This window comes from Pygocentrus nattereri, chromosome 3 (assembly GCF_015220715.1).
Source record: "Pygocentrus nattereri isolate fPygNat1 chromosome 3, fPygNat1.pri, whole genome shotgun sequence".
NCBI lineage: Eukaryota > Metazoa > Chordata > Actinopteri > Characiformes > Serrasalmidae > Pygocentrus > Pygocentrus nattereri.
In genome coordinates, this window is record NC_051213.1 from 28,922,911 (window position 1) to 28,949,530 (window position 26,620).

General features: G+C 39.9%; 2 protein-coding genes across 3 annotated transcripts; one reads left to right on the plus strand and one right to left on the minus strand.

The window, feature by feature from the left end:
• Positions 1-233: 233 nt before the first annotated feature.
• rps9 (ribosomal protein S9) lies at positions 234-2,711 on the minus strand. The gene is made up of 5 exons (XM_017724448.2): positions 2,611-2,711; positions 1,628-1,740; positions 1,425-1,547; positions 1,003-1,189; positions 234-484 (listed from the first exon to the last, which is right to left on the minus strand). The coding sequence occupies exons 2-5, from the start codon at positions 1,722-1,724 to the stop codon at positions 307-309; spliced, it is 585 nt and encodes a 194-aa protein (XP_017579937.1). The 5' UTR covers positions 1,725-1,740; positions 2,611-2,711; the 3' UTR covers positions 234-306.
• A 526-nt stretch (positions 2,712-3,237) lies between these two features.
• On the plus strand, positions 3,238-20,838 carry rbfox1l (RNA binding fox-1 homolog 1, like). Of its 2 annotated transcripts, none has more exons than XM_017724446.2 (12): positions 3,238-3,652; positions 7,412-7,648; positions 11,981-12,163; positions 13,577-13,630; positions 13,735-13,827; positions 14,164-14,221; positions 14,362-14,421; positions 15,657-15,798; positions 17,027-17,066; positions 17,175-17,245; positions 17,424-17,505; positions 18,601-20,838. In XM_017724446.2, the coding sequence occupies exons 1-12, from the start codon at positions 3,566-3,568 to the stop codon at positions 18,643-18,645; spliced, it is 1,152 nt and encodes a 383-aa protein (XP_017579935.1). In that variant the 5' UTR covers positions 3,238-3,565; the 3' UTR covers positions 18,646-20,838. The 2 variants fall into 2 exon arrangements, with proteins under 2 accessions (XP_017579935.1, XP_017579936.1); XM_017724447.2 differs by lacking the exon at positions 3,238-3,652 and adding an exon at positions 7,071-7,129.
• Positions 20,839-26,620: the final 5,782 nt, after the last annotated feature.

Below are 26,620 nucleotides of genomic sequence, written 5' to 3' on the forward strand. Positions count from 1 at the left end.
TTGCAGCAATAGTCATTTCACAAAAAATAAATTCGTTGCCAGATGTGCCACTATTCAAGCGTTTTGTGCCATCAAGAGTAACTTTAGGAAAAGCATCAAAAGATGCATAAAATGCGTCTCTACAAGGGAACACACTATTAGTGGCCCACATTAAATGGGCAGTGTTTATCATTTCCTACAAAGGTAATGCTTCAAAAAGCAAACAGTTAAACTCAGCTAAAGAAACACCAACATTTACTTGGAATGAACCAATTTTATTGAAAATGCTAGAAGGGATACAACAGCACCCTCCCTTCCCACACTTGTTTAATCTTCCTCTTCATCGTCCGCACCACCAGCGCCTCCCTGGCCCTTCTTGGCATTCTTCCTCTTCACACGGCCTGGACGGCCACCTCCGTATGGGGAGCGCAGGGAGAAGTCGATGTGCTTCTGACTGTCCAGCCTCACCACAAATGAGGGAATGTTCACCACCTGTTTACGTACACTGCAGAGCAACAAGAAACGGGGTGAGGATCTTTAGAGATTTCAAAACCGAGACCTGAGCCTACAAATACCCACCTGTAGATGGGATTTGTTCATTTACCACTTTCTCTCCTGAGGCCTCATTCACGAGGAATTCATGACATCACAGACAATCTGAGAGTTTGGCTTAATCATTGGCCATGAGAGAAAGTATAACCGTTAAAACACGTGCCCAAACATTACCTTTTACCACAGCGTCTTGTGTGTAAAGCACTCCGGTCCATTGCCAGCTTTGGGCTCTGGGCACTTATGGGCAAAGGTATACGGCTTAACCGCCGAATTGACCTTGCAGAAATTTCATACACTCCGCAGGGGAGGTAATACAGCTCAAAAGCTAAAGAGAGGAAGCAGAGCCTCAATAGAAGAATCTACGAAGTTTGTAAGATTTCTACACATTGTGCATTCTGTGGGGTCAGGGGGAAGTTGGCGCATAATTTTGCATTACCTACCCACAGCTGTAATCTAATTAAAGTTCCTTACCGGATGTGCCTCTGGCGAATGAGGACACGGGCATGGTGGATACTCTTGGCCAGACCCAGCTTGAAGACCTGAGTTTGTAGCCTCCTTTCCAAGAAATCCTCAACCTTCAGGCCCAGAATGTAATCCAGCTTCATCTTGCCCTCATCCAGCACACCAATACGCACAAGTCGTCTCAGAAGAGCATTACCTACACAGAAGTTGTTAACCATGTGGGTAAGAGAAGCCAGCATGAAGGGTAAGAGAAGCCAGCATGAACACAAGCTTGAAATGCATTTACATTTACAGCACCAAAATGGCCTCATTAACACAATTCTTGGCATCACAGACGATCTGAATAGTATTTTAAATCAATCATAGGTCAATTAACAACGTACATGTCACTAAACGTGTAAATACATCAAGTAGAGGTAGTTAGGACATACCCTCAAAGAGACGCTTGGGGTCCTTCTCATCCAGAGTGAGCAGCTCTCTGGCAGCTTTGCGGATTTTAGCCAGTGTGAACTTCACCCTCCACACTTCACGCTTGTTCCTCAGCCCATACTCGCCTATCAGAAGCAGAACAGTTAGACCAACCCACCCTTCACTAAACACTCACGCAACCAAGAACATATCTAATGTCCCTCACCAATGAGCTTCAACTCCTGGTCAAGACGGGACTTCTCAAAGGGTCGGCGGGGGGTCACATAGGTCTTCCGACAAACCCAACTCCTGGCAACGGGCATGGTGAGTTAGCAGCGCCTGCAAGAGAAAAGGCCCAACAGACGCGGTGAGGCGTGCAATCTTTAATCAGCCATCATAACTAACCTGTATTAAAACACTTCAGCAGGACTTGGAGCCAAGTACTAGAACCTCAGACTGACTCAAAGGTGCTCCAAGACAAACCCAACCATGCACAACTGTACTAACGAGTACCGAGTCTTCTCTCGGCTGCTCCCTTTAGGGGTCGCCATCTTGCCCCATCTACTGCCTCCTCTACTTTTACACCAACCATCTCCATGTCCACCTTCACTACATCCATAAACCTTCTACTAACCAGTACCGAATAACGCGGTCAAAGTCCAGTCGGCTTTTTTTTCCGCAAAGCTCAAGTTCCGTCTTAAAGATCCTTCGGGAGCTAAAAGCGCTAAACGCCCAAAGAGCAGAGCCACTCAGAGCTATTACCCTCTTCACCATCTATAGCCTACATTACACAAATATAAAAAAGTGTACTAAGCCTCTGTAGACAGTAGTTACTCCATGTTTATTCTCAGACAGGTCAGCGCACAAATTCAGCAAAGCCTATAAATAAATCAAACTAGCAAAAACCTCGCAAGAGCCGCGTTAATACCCTGGTCTTCTACGGAACCATATTCAATTCCTACCCCGCCACAGGTAAACCGGTTCACACCGCAGCTCTGAGCCGAGTTCACATGTCTGGCGGGCCTGGGGGACCACGCTGCTCAGCAAATGGCGCTCGTGCACACTCCAGACCTCAACTCGCGCCACTCACTGAGCGAACCAGCGCTTCAAAACCTTTTAAACTATGGCTGTCTTAGGTTTAATGTTTATCCGTGACCGACACAAAACAGGACAAGCAAGACTGCCGTTAACAAGTCAGTGCAACATTACCTGACTCCTTCAGGCTTGGAAAGAAAAGAGAGCGAACGGAAGTGAGGTGGGTTTATATAGGAGCGGGACAAACTACACTACCCACAAAGCGCTGCGAGCGAATGACGACAAAGACCATGGACAGTAGATGAGCATGACGGATTGACTACAAAATGAAGGGTGCCTCCTGCTGGACGGTACTATGAAAAAGCTTCTGTGCTGTAAAAGTAACTGTCTGCTTTATTAGAGCGCCCCCACCCTGTGCGTCCACTCACTGACCACACGAGGTCCGCTTATATAGGAGTATATAGGAGTCCGACTACAGACTGGAGTCCAACTGTTGATGCGCGGTTTGTCAGTCACTCTTTATTCATCGCTGGTAGTTTTTAAACACAGGGCCGCTGATTACCAGATATGTGGTTGGTGGACAGAACAGTGGCACTGACATGGTGGTGTGTGGTACGCGATTGTATCAGACTCAGCGGTGTTGCTGGGGGTTGTCCACACATCAGTGTCCCTGTGGGGGTTAGAGAGAGAGAGAGAGACTATTTATAAAACATGTAACAAGATTCTGGACATGTGTTTCTGTCTATCAGGCCTGCTCACTGACACACACACACACACACACACACTAACGAACACATGCCAGACCCCCAAAGATCTTTCAGTGAAGGTTTGCTGTCTTCTAACTGAGACGGACACATAGTGGTGGTCTCAGCTTTTTTCTTTCTTTCTTTTTTCTTTTTAGCTTTTCTTCAGAGTTGAGACTTTTTCTGGTTTCCACTTTTTCTTTTCATTCAACTGGACCACCTCTTTACTTATTTCTTCAAAGTTTTGGACTTTAACCTTTCCTGGTCTCTCCTGTAGCTCTCACTCTTCTGTGAGACCTTTTTGTCCCTACTTCTACTTTTGTTTCTCCTTTCCTTCGTACCCTCATTGTCTTTGCCCCTGCTGGTCTCGTCTCTGGCTATGCGCCATGCTGTCCTCTCCTACTGTTATTCTGCAGCCCTACGGACTGCCTGTGTACCCGCAAACCGCCTCCTGCTACCCCAGCTTAGTACAGGTAACCTGTTTCTGTCTCTCTCTCTCTCTCTCTCTCTCTCTCTCTCTCTCTCTCTCTGTCTGTCTCTCTCTTTACAATGTAGTCTTTTATTATTTGGGCCTAGGATTGTTGTTTAGTTTCTTTATAAGAAAGAAGTTACAATAATAATAACAGTAATAACAGTTATTATTAACAGTACATGTTTTTTAAGTAAACACTGAACAATCAGACGGGTATAACACCTCATCATCACTTCATGTTTAACAAGTCTGTATTATATATAGTATTAATAATATTATATATAAGTATATTATTATATAATAGTTTTATTAAGTTATTACGTTAAAGTAAGTTATTAAAAAGGAAATGGATTGCAAAGTTAAACTTGGAAACTAAACTTTCGCAATAAAATTGGTCCTCAACATGAATCTGACTCTGCTCAAATATCAAGAAAGCTGTTGTGAAATAGAATCACATGCTGATGATTGGCTTGTTGCATTCAGTAGTAGAACCATAATAATAAATATGACATAAAATAAAAGCCCTGTGAAGAAGTCATGTCATCAACAGAGGCCTTTATCATCCTTTAGACAGCAGAGCATCTATCGAGGTTTTATAAGATCATGAGTTTGTAATTAATCTTTACTTTTACTGTTTATAAAATAATTTCAATTGAATTGAGAGTAAAGGAGGAATCTGTAATTGTCGTCTGAGAATCATCTCATTTGTTTCTCTTTCTGAAGCAATGGCACCCTGGCCTGCACTATGTGTGTGTGTGTGTGTGTGTGTGTGTGTGTGTGTGTCACCCTGTTAGTGAATATCAGAGCAGCTGATAAATGGTGTATATCTGCTGCCTCTCTCTCTCTCTCTCTCTCTCTCTCTCTCTCTCTCTGTATTTTTAGCCTGTTCCTCTCACTGCAGATTAACACTGAGAGAGAAATACGTGCCTGTTTTACAGGGACACACAGACACACACAGAAACATAAACACTTAGGTTTGGTATTTCAGGAGGCCTCCAGATTGATCAGTACTGAGGCCAAATTAGTCACTACAGGAAATCTGTTACATCATTAAGTATTTGTGGCCTGCTCAGTCCACATAGCCTGGGGAAGATCATAGACCAGAAACAGTGCACTGTAGAAGCAAAAATGGCATAGCCCTTGAATATGTAGTGACTAAATATATAAAGTAATGCCCCCTCAGTGCATACCCTTCCACGATATTTAATTATAAGCCCCCAACACCCACCAAAATGTGCAGAAATATAACTGTGCTGGCTATCCTTCCAGCGCATCTTTAAACAAACATGAGAAGATTATTAAAGTTATTTTTTAAAGATTGTTTACTTTCATGCATTATTGACAGCATGTGAAGCAAGGGGTCTTTCAAAAATGCTTGTGCCCATTGAGACCTGTCCCTGGTATTCTGGTAATACACATGGGTAAACACTTTAGATAGTTTTACATATACCATTTGTTTTACATAGACATTGTGTGTGTGTGTGTGTGTGTGTGTGTGTGTGTGTGTGTGTGTGTGTGTGTGTGTGTGTGTGTGTGATTTCTCAGCTGTCTCTGAAGGCACTTGGTATCCTGCCACTGACCTTTAACCCCAATACTGACAGCTGGGTTGGGTGTGTGTGTGTGTGTGTGTGTGTCTGCTGGTTAGCCTTTGAAGCAAGACACACTACATACACTAAGTTTAACATGCTGTATTTAACTCCTCATGTTTCCACTCTTTGCTTGTGTCACTTGCGCTGTGAATCAACTGCCCAGAAATCATTATTTAAAGGTAAATTTCCATTCAAATGAAAACGTTTCAGATACTTCAGCAGCCATACTTCAGCTTTAATGTCTGACTGTTTCACTTTCCCTCTACTTTCACCATGACTCCCCACAACCCAAGGTGCTGATGTGACTGTATGCTGCATAAAAATGTTGCTGAGCAGTTTTATTCAGGTAAATTCTTTGAAATTTACCTGAATACAACTTAACACTGTATGTGCCAGGAAGAAATGGGTGTTTTGAGAGAATAAAAGATTTAAATAGCAGCATGATTAAATGAAAGGTGGTGAAGAGAGTTGCCAGGGTAAAGATGAATTAATGAGAAATTGAAGTTTTTATAGATCAGAAAAAATGATGTACTTCAACAATAAAACACACAGCTGAAACAACTCCACTCCTGAGGTGGTACTGATCATAGGGTACAGACCAACAACAACAAACCACCTGCTGATGGCTGTCAGCCTTAAAGTGACTGTTCAGTGAAAAACTGAATTGAAGAAAGTTTTTTCTTACCCCAAATTTAGTCGATCAGCCAAAAAATGTTATGTCTAACATTTGTACTGAAACTGCAAAGTTAATGTAGCTAACAAATAATGCATCCCACCTATCAACATCATGCAAAATACTTGCCTAAATCATTGCACACTTGATTCTACCCATATGGAAATCTGATATACAGCAATATATAGATTTTAAATATATAACATATATTTGCATATGTGGGTTTCTCTTATATATCCAACTTTTATTTATATAAATTGTAAATAAGGGGTCACATATTCACATATACTGACATATGTGCATACATGTAAATAACAATATATGATACAAAACATTATTCATATGCAGTTGTGCTATCTTCTGTATATATATATATATATATATATATATATATATATATATATATATATTACTTATTTGTTCATTTTTGCAGATACAACCACAGAAAGTCAAGTTCAGATTACCTGACAACTCAATGTGGTTTGAGACAAGTGTGTGATGATTCAGGAATGTAGTTCCCATAATTCTATTTTGTATACAGAAACTTTCCTTACTTGTTAGCTACTTCAGCCTTGTAGCTCCGCTGAAAAAATGAAAAAGCAAATTTTAGACAGCAAATGTGTCTTGGTCGATCAACTACATTTGGAGTAAGGAGAAAATGAATTAAATACTACTTTTTTTGAAAGCTGAAATTAAATAACATTTTAATTGATAGCTGAGTTGATTTTTATGAAATCCCATGCCTCCTGCTTTATCACTGGCTTTCTCTAAGAGATGTGGATACTAACATGGTTATATTTGGCCCGTGTTATCTACTAGACACCAGGCTCTGGCCTTTTATCACCACAGTCTCTGCTTAGTGTCCGTTTAGCTGATGGACAGGTGGGGGGTCGAGTAGGAGGATGATTGACAGGGACAAACGAGGGCAGCTGACATGGGCACCTCGAGAGCCTGGATTTTGCACGTTGGGATTGGTGGATGTATGAGATTTATGGTGGGCTGGGCAGGCTAGGGGCAGGCATTAAAGCATGCAGCAGCTGCTGTTGGTGGTAGGGCAGAACGTGAGATGCACTGAAGGGGTAAGACAGGATATTTGCCTCTCATCTCTTCTTTCTCTTTTCAGTTTTTTGGTCTTTTTTGATTTTGTCTGAGCTAAACCTTCCTATGCTGACATCAGACTTTGGAATCAATGACTTATAAACACCAAGAATATCTGGTAAAATGGATGGAAACAGTAATTAGCTGAATATGTAGTCTTTATCAGGCTTTATTTATTTAAGCTTCTTCTATAAAGTCTTTGCTCTGATACATGACATTTGCATGAAGCTGGCTTGCATATAAACAATGCTGTTTGACATCAGATTTGGCAAGAATTAAAACCTAAAAGCTTGGTTAATGCAATAAGATTCCAACTGGGCAGTTTAAACTTACACTTTGAGTTATAACTATAAATATGTATTCATTTTATTATAATAACTGTATCTCTCTCTTACCATAGGGTGCCCCTGCCCAGGAGGCAGGGCCAGGCAGTGCTGACCCCACCCTTCCTCAGGTATATGCCCCACCCCCTTCATACCCACCACCAGGACAAGCCCCACCCACACCAGCTGGCAGACTCCCACCCCTTGATTTCAACTCTGCCCACCCCAGCTCAGAGTACCCGGACCACCACCAGTTGAGAGTCTACCAGAGCACTCAGCATGAGGGGGTGGAGCCTATAACTACCAATAACACGGTAAGGACGAACTGATTAGTTATTGGATTGATAGATAGGTAAGAGTAATGGTGTTACACAGCAGGAAGAAAAGCATTCAGTTAGAGGAGTTTGTCTAAACAATGGAAAATCAGATAAGAAGGACAGACAAAGTAAGCCTAAACCCATACTCGAGTAAAAGTATTGTTTCTTTACTTGCTGACTCAAATAAAAGTAAAAGTACTTTTCCAAAATGTAGTACAAAAGTATCAGGTCAATAAAAACTACTTAAGAATAGCCCCTGAACTTCTGATTACATCCAGCATCTGTCATCATTGAAAGTGGGGTCTGCTGTGTCCTATTCTGTTCTTATTGATGCACTCTTAGTGAAATAAAATAGTAAAGATGAAAAGTCAGTGGTCTGTTCAACTGCAAAGCAGTAAAGATGCTGTCACTAATGTAACAAAGAAATTAAACACAGTAAACAAATTAGTGTCTAAGTCTTACAAATAAATGGTAACTGAGTAAAAAGTAGATTCCTCACAAATACAGAAGTAAAAGTGTCAGTAATTGAAAATAATCAAGAAAGTACAGCCTACGTGCAATTTAGGAAATGGAACAAGTTACTGCCCACCTCTGAGCATGTTATTGTTACACTCAATTAAATGCATGTATTATCCTCAATTAAAGCATTATTACTATCTTAAATGATCAGGGCCCACTGCCCGGCCCAGATTTTATAACTTCTATGACCTAAGAATAGTTCAGCCAGTTTGCACTGAATTCCCTGTAGTTACTGAATAATAAGCCTTAGTATATAATAAGCCGGGATTTTAGGGGGTTAAATTCAAAAGAAGAGATTAGAATCTAAATATAAACTGAGGAAAAGAACTGAACCAAGAAAAAAACACCCTTTCCTTAAAAATGTACTGCAGTTAATGGTTAAAGTATGAAATATTGCTGAAGTCCCATGTACTACACCACAGCATTATCAGTTTGCAAAACAGCATAGCAAAACTATCAGAGCAGTGTATATGAAGCAGTGTGATGACACATAAGACGTTGTCCGGGGACTTCTCCTGGTCTGCTATACATATCCTTCCTCTTCTGAGAGTTACCAGCACTCACCATGTAAGGCAATCCAGCTGGCACACACAGCGGGGGAGGGAGGGTAGGAAGGGATTTGTTTATGAAAGCTGGCTCCCCGTATCTCCCCTTCAGTCACACGTTTGGACACACCTGGTTAATCTTAAAGACTCTTTAAAACTTGTTTGTAAGACACTACACGTAAAAGAAATGCTTTTAAATGCCTTCCAAACATAAAAAATGAACATAAAAATGTTGAACCACAATTAACATGTTATATTGATTAGTAATAGTAACATCTAACCTTTAATCATCTAGCCTCTCTTTAATTTGTAGAATGTCTGTCCTTGTCAGCCAGTCAGGTGTGCAGTGATGTACAGTGGGTGTCTGTTTAGCAGAAGACAAATATGCCTGGCTCTATATGTGTTATTTCATAATAATTATTTTATGTGGAAAATAGTGAAAATAAGGAGAATCCTTTACATGTAGTTGTGTCCAAATGTTTGACTGGTACAGAACATATATGTAGGCCAGCTGAAGAGATCTGGGAGTCAGTTCTGTCCAGTTATATTGTTAATGGGAAGTAATAATGTAAAACACAGAGGACACTAGTAATGTGTATGTTTATGCTATAAGACATATGTGTGATCACTTTGAAGGCTAGTAATGTAAATGTACTCTCATATACAGCTGCATTATTAGCCTTAAATGTTCGGTAAATGAATTTTATTTTATTACATGGAGTTTAAAGGAATAGCTCAGCCAAAGTTGCTGGAAAGGCTAACAGTGAGTGAAAGCAAGGATGCATAGTGCTGCTCGGTGGCTATTCATTTTCATTCACTGTTAGCAAAATTAGCTTTTGTGACTGAACTATTTCTTCAACGCTGATGAACTGTGCAATGATTTGTTGATGCATCGACTTGAACAGATGCCAGTTTAGAGCTGTAGTTAGTGAATTATTGTAAGAAATAAAAAAGCTGAAGATGCCTCTGGGTCAGTTTGATTGCTCTGTGTGGCTCAGCCTGTGCGTGTTGTATAATGAAAACAGGCTGTAGTGTGTAATGAAAACAGTGGTGTTAGCCTTTCTCTGCAGAAACCTCTCCTCACTCAAGGCCACATTATTATATCCCACCACTAGAGAGCGCCAGTGTTACACGCTCCAGATTTTCGGATAAACGGCTGTCGCCCATGAAGGGGCGGGTCAAGGGGGGCAGGCAGACCGGATGACCCCTCTTCTCTCCCTGCAGTTTCGTCCAGGTTCAGTCAGATAAACACTTTGCATCGTGATATGATAGCACCAACCCCCCCACCCAACCCTAAAACCCATCCCATCCCCAACCCCAGCTCTCTCAGTGTACCCCCAACCCTCCCCCACATATCCCTGCTGTGTCTGTGAGCTATGTGTGAGGATGATGATGACGATGATGTTAATGATGATGATGATGATGATGAAGGTGTTTCACCAGTGCCACTGTAGCTGCAGCTCTGGTGCACTCAGAGTTAACTGTAACCTAATGACTGTTTATGTGTATGTCTGTGTGTTGTTCTGGTGCTGGTCTGTGAGTTCCTGTCCATTTTCTTCTCTTCCCCTCATATTAATATTTGCCCTTATTCCTGGAATCTTGCGTAACGAAGTTTAACCTTGTCAGCAGAATCACAGCACCATGGCTGGCCTGTCACACACCTTGGGACTCCCCAAACCCCCCGGCTTTCTGCACAACTTCCTCTCGCTGCTCTCATTTCCTCTGTCTCTCACCTTGCTGCACCCTTCTCCTCTCTCACGGTCTCTCACTCTATTTCATGCCCTTTCCCACTTTACTTTATCCAGATTTCTCTCCCTTTCTGTCCCTAACTTTCTTTCTCTCCTTCTCCTGTCACTTTCCATCTCCCTCTCCTATTCTCTCTCCTCCTACTCACTTTCCCTCTCTTTTTCACTGTTTTCACGTTTCCCTGTTGTCTCTTTTTTCTCCCCTCTCCCCCTCCTTTTGTCTCTTTTTATGTCTTTCATCTATTTACCTTTCCCTCACTTCTTCTCTCTCTCTCTCTCTCTCTCTCTCTCTCTCTCTCTCTCTCTTTTTCTTCCACCCTGCACTCTATCTCTCTATTTTTCTTCCACCTCCTCCTCTGCTCCCCCTCCCTATTTTGGCCACAGCTGCAGCTTATCCCTTTTTTACCTGCTACATAATAGATGTGTATCTCTGACTGCTTTACTTTTCATCTCATTTGACCAACACTGCGCTCAGTTTTTATTCTTCACTATTTTTAAAATTTTCCCTCCAATTTTCTTTTTCCATTTTTGCCTGAAGTTCTTTTCAGCTATTTAAAGTTCTTTACCTTTTTTCTAATCCGCAGTCACCTCTTTCTCACTGCTCCAACCTTTTTGTTTGTGATTTTTTTTTTTTTGCATTTTTCTTCTTAATCACCTGTTTTTTTTATTTGTAGTGGTATAACACAAACGCTTTAATCTTTAATGTTTATTGTAATGAGTGTAACAGTTTTGTGGCATTTGGTGAGATAGGCTGCCACAGACACATACACTGGCATCGTGATGCATTGTGGGATAGTGGATGTTTTGGGTTTGACGCACAGTTACTTGTAGTATTGATCTGCATGGGGGCATTATATTCACAGTTATTAAAAAATATACAATCTTATATGACATGTAACAACACTTCAAGAACCACTGTAATCCCTTATGATATTTCAGCCACAGTGTTTGAGCCACAGCCCCTGGAGAGATCCCTTTACCTTCAGGGGCTTTTTCCTATTGAATATATCACTGATGTGAAAGTATGTAACGCTGCTGATCAATTTTCAACATCTAGAGCGTGTTCATCTGATCTGTTTCTAACGGGCATGTATTTAGAAAGCTCACTAAAATGGAGACTTGGTCACGGCTCCTCACCTTTGCTTGAGAAGAGACACTGGATGGGGAATGCTCATGTGCTTTTTGTGATCACTTTGTAGAAATGTTTTTTCCCCAGTGGAACTGTAATGCTCTTTGATGTAGTAATTGCAAGACTTTTGAAATTATGATATGAACAAAACGTAACTGTAAAGGTACACAAAGCAAAACATTGTACATTACCTAATCACTTTTCCCAGCCCTCTTAAATCTGTTAATGCAGACAACATTCAAATAAAAGCTCTGCTTCGTGTACCTTTATGCTTACCTTTAAGCTTAAATATTTTCTCTTACTCCTCTCCTGTAATTTTCCCTCCATGCTTTCTCCTACACCACTTTTCTTATGTTTTTCTTTACTGTGTCTGCCATGCTTGACTTCTCAGGACGATGCCCTGGCTCCTGTGACCTCTGACCCCCAGCCTCTGAGTGCCTCTGTGGCAAGTTGTGGCGGTGGAGCAGGTAGCGGGGGTGAGGAGGAGGGGTCGGGTAAAGCACAGCCCAAAAGACTCCACGTGTCCAACATACCATTCAGATTCCGAGACCCGGACCTGAGGCAGATGTTTGGGGTAAAAAAAAACACACAAAAAAGTTTTTCATTAATATTCATGAGTTCACATTTCAGTCCCAGGAACTGTATAACAGCATGAAAAGGGAATTCCACCAATTTTTCAAAATGTCTGGATAGTTAAATGACGAAGGTGTATGTCACTCGGAGTGGCTGCTGACAGGACCACAGTAGTGATGGGAACCAGACATCTGAAGAGTGTAATGCTTTAAAAGCTCCCTCACAGAAAGATTTCTATAAAAATGCTGCCTGATATCTGTGACATTGTTTTACGACAGCTTGGGGTTAAGATTCTGGCTGATTTTTTTTTATTCATTTATGGTGGAGGAGTATATGCAGAGCAATGTAAGGCATAATAGTACCCAAAGACTAAAGCTACTGTATTACAGACTATACTGCCTAAAGAAACTCTTTTTCAGATCAACCACAATCATATCTACATGCAAACTGAGAAGACACGCGCAGATCCACTGGCTGTTATGAGCAAATAAACCTAAATAAGATATAAAAGGCCTGCATTTCCTCTGCTTCCCACCACGACGCGTGCAGAAATCTGTATCCACAGGCTGGAGCAGCCCATCTCAACCGGGGTGACGTCCAGCTTCGTCAGGGGTGACTTATAAAAACATCAGAGTGTTGCTGATGTAATAGAAGGAATCGAAATTCCAAAGACGCTGGTTATGCAAACTTGCAGCTAAAATACAAATGATTAAAAAAAGAAAAAAAATCAAAAACAGTTTCACGTGCCTCTTTCACTGTACCACAACGGCAATGCTGGAGTCAGCGTGTGACTACGTAAATGCTGACGTAAACGGCAAACAAGTGTTTTTTTTTTTTTCGTTTTCCTTACCAGGAAATGCACTACGAGCCTCACTTAAACACACATCCTAACACATAACTGGTTTTTGAAAAGAAAACCTGCTGATTCAGAGAGCAGTGAATCCGAGGAACCAACTTCATCATCCAGCATATGTATTTGCGTATGTGGTATGGGGTGCGAGCGTGCGTGTGTGTGTGTGTGTGCGTGCGTGTGTGTGTGTGTGTGTGTGCGCGTACGCGTCCGAGGAACGCAAAGTGTTTTTTAACGCTGGGGTGACTCAAGTTTTTGCATACTTTGAAGCAAGGGTGTCAAACTCAACCACTAAAAGAGACGTGTATACATTTAGAAAAGATTTACATCATAATAAGGTATCTCCTCTTCTTACAGGTAAAACTGTGGTATGACAAATGGTAAAACCACTTTCAACAGAATTTTATAGAAATAGTTCATATAAAAGTACAACATGCTTTTGCTACTGCTGATCACTGAAAATTCTAAACGTTACAGTACACAGACGAGATCAATATAAGTGCACTCTATTATAATGGGCAAATATGTGCTGTGATGTTTATCAAATGGCCTTTTGTCTTTAAGCAATTTGGCAAGATTCTGGATGTGGAGATCATCTTCAACGAGAGAGGGTCAAAGGTCAGTAAATGTCAGATGGCAGACCTTTACATCTCTCCCTCTCATCCAGAACTCATCTCCTGTTATCCCATGTGCTCGTTGACTGATTCAGTGTTTGGGCTTAGGGTTTTGGCTTTGTGACATTTGAGAACGCAGTGGAAGCAGATCGGGCCAGAGAGAAACTCAACGGCACCATTGTGGAGGGCAGGAAGATTGAGGTAAATGCTGTCATGTTTGGCATGCAAAGTTTTCTTCTTTAGTTTGTATTGCAGCTGTAAGGCTAATGTAGCCAACAGGTACCTTAAGCCCACTGATTATATCAGATCATAGTCATACTTGCATGACACTGTGCCAAGTTCTCATCTAATTTGTTTATCTGGTTTTTGACACTGTGTGACATACTAGTATCTGTTATATAGAGAATTTCATAGGTAAGTTCCCCTTCTCAGCATCTCGTCCACTGCTATCAGGCTTCTTTTCATGTGCTGACTCTTAGGCTTTCTGAGCGCTGAGAGTAGTCTGAGTGTAAAATTGTCAGTGTTTCCTCACTGCAGGTTAACAACGCCACAGCCAGAGTGGTGACCAAGAAGCCTCAGACTCCTCTCGTTAATGGTGAGCTCACACATATTGTATTCCAGGATGCTAAAAACGGCTGATGGATGGTAATGTAATACATGCTATGTAGTTAGATGTACTGCTCATATTCTTTTGTTTTCTTTTATGAATCAAAACCCATTTCTCTCTGTCTGTAGCTGCAGGATGGAAGATTAATCCAGTAATGGGAGCCATGTATGCCCCTGAACTTTATACCGGTATGTTATCAGTGTAAGCAGACGTTTAACAGCAGTAGCCTTCTGGGGGCCCTAAGCAGGACTTTTTTTCATCTTGCTGGCTGATGTACTGTAAATTTAGTGCCTAACTAATAACAATAACTAACACAAGCTGTCTAAATTATTTTCATTTCTAACTGACTGATTTGTGTGTTGCAGATGATTGCTCATTTAGGGTTCTAAGAAATTATAATTTAGATTTAATTAAATTAAAATACAACTTTCTCAGCAGCCGTGATCCAAGTTCGATTTAGCCATGGAGGCAATGTTGCTTTTTTACAGTTATAAATGCTTTAATCTATTTGTATTTAGGTAGTATGATTTCTTTGTCCTTCTTTGATGAATCCTCCTCATGTTTCACACTATTGGCTGTTCTTCATAAATGTTATGCTTTTATGTGCACACATACATACATTAACTGTTGTTGTGGGGCAGTCATCGGCTGGAGGTTAGGGAACCAGCCCTGTGACCGGAAGGTTGTCGGTTCGATCCCCTCGGCTGACAGTCCATGACTGAAGTGCCCTTGAGCAAGGCACCTAAGCCCCAGTTGCTCCCCGGGTGCCATGGATAGGGCTGCCCACCGCTCCGAGCAAGTGTGCTCACTGCCCCCTTGTGTGTGTGTTCAGTAGTGTGCGTGCATGTGGGTGTTTCACTGCACGGATGGGTTAAATGCAGAGGTCTAATTTCACAGTGTGCAAACACAGTTGGCTCATGGTTCTAAATTTTAATTGTAACTGCGTTTGTGTTTGGTGGCTTTGAGAAGCTGAAAGCCTGTCTAAGTGGAACCTGCTTCATTAGTCAGACCAACTACAAGCCAAAACAAATAGAATAACATTAACATCACACAAAAAAACTTTAAGCTTTTTCTCCTCACCCTTTTTTGCACCAGATGAGTAAGTTCTTTTCTGAAACATGATTAACCAGTTGCTTTACCCTCTCACTCGAGCAACTTCGACAACGTAATGGTACAGTAATAACCCAGAAGTTGTTAGGGGGCCCCCCTGCCAGCGGCAGGGCACTAAGCAGCTATTTATATTGCCTATTAGGTAGAGCAGACACTGTTTATCATTGACCTGCTCCCAAAGATTCTGCAAAGAGCAGCTTGGCAATGTCTGGGCCCAACCTGACTTGTAAGCCCAGTACTTGTAAGAACTATTAAAAATGTGTTAAAATTCCTGGTGCATCTTTTGTAAATGACCTTTTTTTCTCTACCCTAGTTGCCAGTTTCCCATATCCTGTTCCTACACCAGCATTGGCCTACAGAGGCTCCGCCCTTCGGGGGCGCGGTCGTGCGGTCTACAACACAATTCGCTCAGCCGCTACAGCAGCCACACCTGCTGCTGTTCCAGCCTATCCAGGGTCAGTATTGTTCTCTCTGTACTCTTTTATCCTAGACTCCAGCCTGGAGTCTTTCATATAATGATTTATTGTAAACTAAATTCTGTTGCTCTGTCGATCTATCTTTCATCAAAACTGAGAAGCAATAACACTCACTGTCCACTTTATTGGATACGGCTATTAGATCTATCTATAATCCTATATCAGTTTCTGACCACAGAGACACTCGTGGCTGAATATTTTTGAACACTGGTGTGCTCTTGACCTAGCAGTGAGGCTGATGTGTGAAAACATCAGGAACGCCACTGTTTCTTATACACTCATACCAGCACCACATGCACAATCATACCACAACCATATCAGTGTCACTGCTGTGCTGAGAATAATCCACTACTCAAATTATGTCTATGGTTAGAAGTGGCCCTGTGATCAGAAACTGACCAATGGTGAATTAAACAGTGACTAAGAAAGTGTGCTTCAGCAGATGGTCTGCAGTTTATAACTGTATAGTGGACCTGTACGGTAAAAGATGGTGCAGCTCATGAAGTGACTACTGAGTGGAAGTAAAAGATTTGTAATAAAATGGATAGTAAATGTAAACCCAGTGTATACCTAGTTTTCCCAGGCAACTGAGTAAAACCTGTCTTAAACCAAATATCTTTACCCTCTTTTTTCAAGCCTTTTCAGAAAAAAAACCTAAGAAAAATATGGGACGATAAATGCCACAGATTTAGGAGAAAAGTTACAAAAGAGTCTCATTAACATCTGCACATTTAGGAAGTCTGTCTATATCTTCTCTCAGCATACAGCGCTTTCTTAAAAAGCAGTCAGTATAAAGTGAGGCAAAGAAATCCTCCTGGACTGATCAGTATAGTCTTTTATATCATGCCACTGTAAAAGTATGTATAAAGCGTAATGTATTTAGTGATTTTTAAATGACCCCCTGCTGCAGCTGCTACGTCTATGTGGATAACAGAGAAGTAACTTAAGACATGGTTGTTACATTTGACGTGAATGGTCACAGTTTGGTGTGTGACCATCACAAATGGTTTAGGCCTGTTGGGGTACCCTGCACTCTGTAAAAATGTATAATAAACCTTTCTAAATGGTATGAAATATGCAGTCATGCTTGCCGTGGCATGCTGGGAGCCCTACACAACTTGCAAAGTTAGCACATAGGGAGAACTGCCACTATGTATGTCCTCTCTGATTTATCTGCCTATGCTTGCTGGTGTGCTGTATTAAACAGGGTGGTTTATCAAGATGGACTCTATGGAACTGAAGTCTATGTGAGTTTCCCAATCACATTTTACAATCTCTAATACAAATGCTTCACATTATTGTATAAACAGCACTTGACATTAATCTTTCATTTTCTTTCCCTTCTCTTTGTTCAGGGAGGATATCCTGCCACATACCGGGTCGCTCAGTCACCCTCAGCCGCAGCCACAGCTGCTTACAGTGATGGGTGAGATACGCCTCATTGATTAACTCATTTCATACCAAGAGTTTGACCTTTACCCTTTTACTGACTCTCATACATAGGCTTCTGCCACTCTTAATGTGAACATTTGTATGAAGTACGACACAATTTGCCGCTGAGACAGTTGACCATTGACCCTGTGCTCATTTCTCTGTCCCTGCAGGTATGGGAGAGTGTATGCCACTGCGACCGACCCTTACCATCACTCTGTTGGGCCGACCACCACCTATGGAGTTGGCACAATGGTGAGAGATCCAGTAGTTTCCTATTCAGTAACACTCCTTAATCAAAATACATTTTTGCTTTAGGCTTAGTCTAAATGCTACAGCCATGAGCACAGCAAAATAACTAAATTATTTGCAAATGTTAAGTATTCATTAAGCTAGCTTGACAGTAACTTGATAAAGTAACTTTTATTATTCAATGTTTTTTTTGTATTCATGGGTTGCAGTTTTATGCTTAAACCACAAAGCTTTGCACAATCATACGGTCAGTATAGTAATAATGTGCTTGTGCTTTAGGGACCGATCGCAAGCATGTCTTTCATACAGTGTTCATTCAAACACAATATACAAATCTAACTGCCACAAATGATGTAACTCTCACACTGCTAGCAATCACCTGGAATTACTCAGCAATGGCCTAGCAAATCACATGGGATTTCATAGCAAAGACCTAATCAAGCCATCTCACAGTTTGTTTGCAAAATTTCCCCTTTTGTTAAAATTTCTATGGGTATTTATAGTTTCTATTATTCATATGCTAATATGACTTGTGATGTCCAATAATATAACAGTGTCATGTTACTGTACCGGTAATTGTCATGACAAATGTCATTATGTTTAGGGCCTATATCTTAAATTTGTCAGTTATTTTTCCCCTCAGGTCAATTTACAACATTTGTGTGGGTTGTTTTAATTAATTTAATTAAGTTGAATAAATTAACTTAATTCATTTTTCATGACCACGTCGAACCTCTCTTTATCCCTTAAAAATAAACAAGCTGTTTACGTTACTGTGCCTTTAAGACTAATATGAGCTCTGTTGTGATGGGCTGTCCTGTATTGTGCCTCATTCAAAGACAGTCAAAGAATGTGAAAAATTTCCCTTGTGTCATATCATGACTGCTAATTAGAGTACACTCAGCTAAAATTCACAAGTGACATAAGCTGTCAGAGCATCAAGCATGCACAATCAGCATGATTGTGTTATATTACAAAATCTGAACAAATTCTGTCAACAGAATATAACATCTGCTATGACATGTTTATGTTAATACTATGTAGCAGAGTTTAAGTGAAGTGTTAACAAAATTGTCTGTCTTCTTTTTTTGATTGCAGGCAAGTTTGTATCGAGGAGGTTACAACCGTTTTACCCCTTACTGAACCAAACAACTCTGCAACATCTCTGTCACCCAGCAGGACTCAAAGGTCACTCCCATCTCAGCGCAAGGCGGCCGATGACCTCACGTGACTCTGAATGTTATTGTTTCTGCGCTGTCTGAGCTGACCTGAGCAGTCTTCTGTGCCGGAACTGAACCTATTTATTTTAACAAATAGTCTGGAGTGCTCAAAGTATTTATTGAAGCGTAAAAATTGCCCCAACACTGAAACCCAGAGTCTGGGAAGATCCACTGGAATATGCATTTTCTAATGTGGTGCTCATGATACTGGCACTAATTACAGGTTAATACAACATCTTTAAAAAACCCATTACTGCTCATATTAACAAGCAGCACTCTGTGTGTGATTCTAATTTACTCACATGATGACTTAAAGGGCTATTTCAGCCAAAATGCTGAAAAACATGGAAGGCCATGGCCATGCCCATCTCTGGTTTTCTGCCTCATTCATTTTGGCTGAACTTACCCTTTAATAATGTGCTCTCTGATAAGTAAAAGCACTGTTGGCCTTTGCAGTGGATGTTCTTCAGATGCACTGCCACTGCCCAACTTCATCCAGTCTGGGATTTTGTTACACTGTAGTATACAGTAATATACATGTTACACTGTAGTATACAGTCACTCACTGATTTTGAGTGTGTGTGCGTGTATGTGTGTGTGTGTCTGTGTGTGTGTGTGTGTGTGTGCGTGTGTGATTTTATAATGGTCAAATGTGAAACTGTGAGTTACAGTGATGGCACCAGTGCAGGCGATACATTTTATTGTATAATTATCATCATCATGTGTTCTTTATGATCTACCTCTCAGCTGAAATTCTCTTTTTCCTTCTGTTTGCTCCTATGCTTAATCGTTAACAAGAGATCAGTGCTTGATTCGTTACAGTCCAGCACTACTGCTGTCTGTACAACAGTATGGTTCTCTGTCATCATCTCTTTTTCCAAATCTATCTGTAAGGTGCTTCTGTTCGTTTCCTCCTCACTTAAAGGAATAGTTCACTGAAAGAAACAAATTTACACAATGGATGTAAACATCACAAATCGCCTCAAACCAGTTTTTAATTTTTTCATTGTGTTTTGCGGGGGCTTGCAACTTGCGGCCCACTTAACCAACCAAAAAAGGTTCCCGCAATAAAGATGTAACCAGTCTGGGCCCAGTTTCCCGAAAGGGAAGGTGATTTCAAGTGGTGGAGAGAGGGTTCAGTGTGATGTTTACTCTACCATTTAAGAATTATCTTCATGTGACAAGATCCCTTCAGAAAACCCGGCCCAGATTGTTTAGAATGCAAGCAAATCTAACACCATAATTGATTTCACACAACACAATCAACACCAAAAATATCTGCAAAATTCTGTAGCCATTTACTCATGACGGATGATTTCCATATGATACGAGCTATGTCAGTTATATTGGTTATGCACTTTTCTCCAAACCAATCATTAAGTTTGACCTAAATGTTTTTGTTAATGATTATCACAGGAACAATAATTGTCATATTTAAAATGATGTTTGGTCAAATGTCTATAGAAATGGCCCACAGGTTGAAAAGCATGGGTGTATGGCAGCCTGTTATCTATACAAATGGACAACAGTATGGACAGAATTCAGGCTTTCTTGTTAGGTAAGGGGACAATTGTGTAAATGGCATTTTTTCTGAACTATTTCTTCAATCCCATTCAAGCCTTCCTCTCCCAGCAGTCGTTTTGACATCCACATGTGAGGTTCCTGTGTTGTCCGGCTCTTGGGGATGAGAAACTCACATGGAATGACACATGGCTTCCTTTTCTATCAGTTTACCATTTGCCATCATGTGCTCACACTTAAACTACCAAAGTCACTGCTGGAAAATCAGCTAACTGCACACTGTTCAGGAAACCTGAATCACTCTGTGCAGCTCATGTTACGCTCTGCATGACTCAACTGACTTCTCATTTGTGCTCTGCAGAGTCTGGAGTGTGGATAATATTTATCTGCTGAGGAGTTTGAGGTTAGAACACTGATGTTATCATCACATTATGTGTTTTAAGTTTTATCACATATATGGTGCAGTTCACATCTGCCGCTCTGACGACACTTTTTCCCACAAACTTGAGAACCTAACATTCATTTCTCTTTCTTCTGTATCTGCTTTGAATTTTCTCTCTCACTTCTGCTGTAAATAAACCATCTCTACCTTCTGCTGCTGTCTATCCTTCTGTTTTCTCTCTAGCTGCTTCTGTTTTCTGCTCCTGTCCTGCGTCTTTCCTGGGCCTTTTCTTTCCTCTTTGCTGCATTTGTGCAAAAATAATCCACCCCCTTAGTCTTACAAAACTTTTTGCATGGTGACGCAGACCAACACAGACAGACAAAATGCTCATTATTAGCTTCTGTTATTCATTTGACCAGCTGAATTGCACTGAAGCAAGAATTAACAAAAATTATTTTTGAATGAAATAATATTTTGTAAAAGACTAATTACTTTAAAAAATCATATTTATTTTGTAAATAACTAATGACTATGAAATTGTAAACATTTATTTTTGAATATTTGAATCTGTTTTATGATCTGTGAGGACTTGGTGTTTTAAAAATGGTGCAAATTCCAATTTTGAATTTGGAATGAATAATTTAGGCACAAATATGAGTTCTTAATGAAGGCAGATAATAACTGGCCTTCCAACGTGGGCTGCATGTTGGTCTCCTGTGTTGCTGTGTAAGTGGTGCAAGAGACAGAAACTTATCAAAAATTTTATTACTTTATTTTTTTTAAAAGTAAGTTAAAAAGTTTAAAAGTAAGTTTAAAAAGTATTGTGCTTGCAGCAAACAAAGGTCAGACATTTGGAGAAAGACGTTTGTTCTTTCAGGTCCGTCCTCTGTCCCCTTCACTTCCTCTTTCGCTTTCTCGAGTGTGTCTCGGCCATTTGCAGGGATTTTGCTCTCAACGTTCGATCATCTAATAAAGATCGAACACTTTTATCGAACTAATTGAACTAATATACTTTCATCTGTTCTCCCTCTCTTCCTCTCTGTCAGTGTGCTAATCAGCTTCTCCTCTTCTTCTACTGCATGCTTTCACACTTTCTTTCCATCTTTTTTTCTGCTACTTCTTATTGTTTTCTCACCGTTTTCAGATTTAATGCTTTCTTTCCTTCTTTGTAACTTATTGCATGTCTTTCTGTAGACTCTGCTATAATTTCACTGCAGGCTCCCATGTATGCAAACTTAAACTGCATATTCACTGCAGCACTGATTCTGTGTATAGAGCTCTAGCAGTGTCTGACTGCTGACTGCAGGGATTTGCTCATTGCTCTGTATAGAAGTTCAGGTACTTTCTCTCTGAAACTACTTTTTTTATGCCATTCACAACAAAATACCACCTCTAAAAAAAACTGCCTTATTTCTTCCTCTTTTTCCTTCTTGCTTGCTGTCTTTATATTTCTGGGCTTTTATTTCGCTTTTGCCTTCTTGCTTTTTTCTTTATTATTTAACCTTTCTCCTCTCTTCTTTCTTTCATTGTGCCTTTTCTTCCTGTTCCTTGCCCTTTCAATCTTTCATTCATTCATCTTTCTTTTTTCTTTCTTTTTTTACTTTCTTTCATTCTATCTTTAATTGTGCCTTTCTTTCCCATTCTTCCCTTTTCTTTCTTTCTTTCTTTCTTTCTTTCTTTCTTTCTTTCTTTCATTCATTCTTCTTTTTTTCTTTTCTTCTTTCTCCTTTTCTATTTCTTTTCTTTCTCTTTCTTGTCTTCATTGTCATTCATTTTCTTTCTTTCTTTCTTTCTTTCTTTCTTTCTTCCTCTTTCTTGTCTTTTTCTTTCCTATTTTCTTTCTTGTCTTCATTCTCATTCATTTTTTCTTCCTTTTTTCTTTCTGTCTTCCTTTTGTCTTTCATTCTTTCTTTTTCTTTCATTGTATCTCCATCTTACTTTCATGACTTTTCTGTCTTTCTAACCCCTTTCTTTCATTGTTTCTTTCTTTCTTTCTTCTTTTCCTTTCTTTCTGCTCTGTCTCTTTGTTTTCCTGTCGTTCTTCTCTGTGTATTTTATTCTGTCGTTTGATATTTGCATGCTTTACTCGGTTCCTTCTATCCTGCTTTCAAACTTTCTCTCCTCCCTCTTGCATGTTTTCATGTCTTTCTTTTTTTCTGCTCTGTCTCTGCTTGTTTTCCTGCCATTCTTCTCTTCTTTCTGCACTTTATTTTGTGCTTTGATATTTGCATGCTTTGCTCATTCACTGTCTATCTTGCTTTCAAGCTTTCTATCTTTCTCATCTCTCTCTTGCATGTCTTTCCTATCTTTCTTCATTCTGCATCTTTTTTCATCTTCTCTTTATAGCCTCAGTCTGGTCTATTTTTCCATAGATTTAGTCAGCCACTATGTTTCACTGCTTCTTTCTCGTTCTTTCCTTTTTTTCTTTCTGCCCTGCTGTCATTTCATTTCTGTTCTTTAATTATTCCCCTAAATTAGTTTAGGATACGCTGTCTGCTGTGTATATTTCTCCTTCTTTTTGCTCTTCACTTGCTCTCTGCACGCTCATTCTATCATTTTCTTGCCTCTCTCTCTGTTGCTTCTTTCTTTCTTCACTCTCTATGCTGTATTTCATTGCACTTCTACTTTCTACTACACCTCAAGTGCTCAGTGTTCCTTGGGACCCTTCATCATTCTGTTTCTCTCTCTTGTTTCTATCTGTGTCTCTTCCTTTCTCACTGTTTCTCTCTCTATCTTTCTATCTCCCTCTTTCACTTTCCTTCTCACTTACTCTCTCTCTCTCTCTCTCTCTCTTCTCTCTGTCTGTCTCTTTATTTTGATGTATCTGGTGCCATCACTGTAGCCCTGCTGGACCTCCTGTTCCAGGGTTTTGATCTACTGTAAACACACTGTGCTGATTTAATTTTAATAAAATATTATCTCTGTTCACTTCGTGTCTCATGCTGCCCTGTCTCTGCAAACCATGTAGACTGACCCGTCATCATACGCGTCTCACAAGCATAAAGGGAAGTGAGAAATGAATGAAAATCAGATGTGGCCGTTGATAGAAAGAGGGCAGTAGTGCTCCATGCCTAAGATCATTTTTGTGTTCAGTGCATAGCTCCGCCCCAATCCGGAAATAAAAAGGCATTAAATCTGAAAGCCACAAAGAGTTGTGCAGATGGGAAGCTTGTTGCAGTCATCACAAGAACTCTCACACAGGGATAATCTGATCTCAACATATGCGCCTTCTCAGCATATGCGCCTTCATAACACTTCTTTCCAACAACAGCTAGTGGAAGACAATGTCATTGGGACTAAAAGGCATACAAACATATTGCGGTAAGCCCTGCAGACCTGTGCACACACTTAAACACAGGCGACTAAGACTAAGTCTTAATCTACTGTGCTGCAAAAATTCAGGATTGGCTGTCGGTATTAGTGAAATGCATGATTACATCATTTTCATTTTTGCGCTATTTTCTATTGCTTTGCTGCTCAGCTGTGAGAAGTAAAACTGATATCTCCCTCTTGGATTGATTGCAATCTCTTATTTTTGAGTTTAGTCATTTTATGTTGGCGTTTCTCTGTCTCGTATGCTGATGAAAAGGTTTTTCCTCTCTTTGCACATGAGAGTTTGGTTATGAAGATGGGGTACATTATCTGCTGAGTTGTCAGTATTGAACAGAAAGCAGTATAAATATAAATGATAAGCACTGCTTGCAGTCATTGTGAAGTCACTGTGCTATATATTATGGCAAATAAAGAACAGAAAAAAAAGGTCAGGAAAGAGAAGAGAAAATTTGCAAAAAACTGAAAAAGTGATTTGGAGTTTTAACTTAATAAAAATCAGCTTCCTGGGAGTCTTTAAATGTTCATTTTGCTTACTGAACTTCAAATACTTTGTAAACAGAATGCAGCACATGATTATTTCTCTGTTAACTTACTATTCACTCTGGGGCAGAGGGGATCTTGTCACTGGAATGGTATCCTCAAGGGTACATCTCAGTACCTTTAGTCAGGGAACATAGTTGTATTATAATCCATTAAAATGATATTTTTAAGGTGTGTTGACTCCACACACCCCATCTTATCTCCAGGCTTTTTATTTTACTGTTCTATTTTAAAACATTAGGTCATGAAAAGATACAAATATATACTTTTCACCTGGGATAAACTTATAGAAGGTGCACAGTTGGACTTTAAAGCCACTGTTGTACCTTTGAGGGGACATTTACATAGTTTGTATCTTGATGAGTGAAAAATGTACCTGCACAGAAGCTTCATTTCTAACAGTGTTTGACATTTAATAAACTTGAAATTTGACTCACATTTAAATCAAGTTAAAATCAAGCTTTCTTTTATAATGAATCATGAGCAACAAAACAAACTTTGGAAAACTGAAGCATGAATGATTTACAGTGACAAAGTTGTAAGAGTCGGCAAAGTGTACACGGAAAGTCCCAGGCTGCTTGGTGGGAAAAATGGAAAGTGGCAAAAGACGCGAGTCTGAGTGAGCTAGAGTGAGACAAGTCATATGTATGATTCGTAGGAGGCAAGATCAATGACAACATAATAAAGGCTTTGTTGTGCAGTAAGAAGTTCCTAATAATTATAATGTGTCAATCCACAGAAGTCCAGAGTTTTAATTGCCCTTTCGTCATACATTCAATTTACATTACATAATTATTCATAGGCAGTTACATTATTACATGATTAATTACATAGTAGCATGTGTTAAATTAAGGCCACATTTACTTTCTGTATCATTAGCTCTTTGGTGTAAAAAAAGAAAAAGTCAACAATGTAAAGGATATTATTTTCTTGATAAGAAAAACTTTTCATCTCATTCAAAGAACAATGGAATATCTCTCTTCCCCCTTTCAAGACGTATTGTTCACAAATACCAAATGCAAATGTGGAAGTGATTAAAAGTTTAATTTCAAAGAGTGAAATGACTTCATATAAAATAAACATTTATCCCAAATGATAGTGGTCACTCAAAACACAATAAAATGGCTTTAATGAAGTGAATTTTCATTTACTTTTATGTTTTCTGATCCAGAGAACAGGCATCATTAGTGAAGTTGTAATGCAAATGTAAACAATAATACATGTTGGGCTTCCTGATAGTATCACACAGTTAATAGCATGCGTATAAAGTCAGTGCAATTGGTTGGCAGTGGGCGGTTTTCTTTGCCGGCTTGAGTGACGTTTGTAATTTCCGTCAAATACAGTGAGTAAACTGCTCTGACCTAAAGTGAAAAGCTTTCATAAAAGGTCATTATTTGACCTACATATCAACGCTTGTTTCTCTCTCCTTATAGGCGTACTGGTGTGTCTGGTGATGAGCGTTGATGGCTCTATGCTCACATGTTGCAACAAGGTGTTCAGAAATAATTCTGTTGCATATTTGCTCAGCGAGGCACCTGATCCCAACTGCACCACTCGATGGGATTTGATTGTAGGTACTTTTATGGTTCCTTACACTATAATTGCTGCTTCTGTGTCATAAAGCAGAGGGGTTAGTGAGATGTTGCCAATGCCTTTAGTTCTTAAAATACATCATCATGACTATAAATAAATTTTTGTTTTTGTAGATACAGCTTTGACTGTAACTTGCATTTAGAAAAGAGATAAAACAGAGAAGCAGAATAAAGGGATACAATCACTACTGCTCAAAAACATGCATCTTTTTTTTTTTTTCAAATTAAATTTTTCCACCCCATTTGAACCCAGCAGATATTCTTTACAGTGTGTGAAACGTTGTGGTTAATGGATCAGTTAAAATGTCCAAAATGACTTATAAACTTGGAATAAGTTAAGTATGCTTCACCTTCTTCTGTAAAGGTACCATTTTGGAGAATTTGGCCATATAAAATAAATAAATTAGCCATAATAGTTCCATGACCCCACACCGAATACTCACTCTAATCCTAAACATAAACTCAGTGTGAATTTTATGGTAACCTAAACTTTATTCTGAGCCCAACTCCAACATGATCTAGCTGAGAAT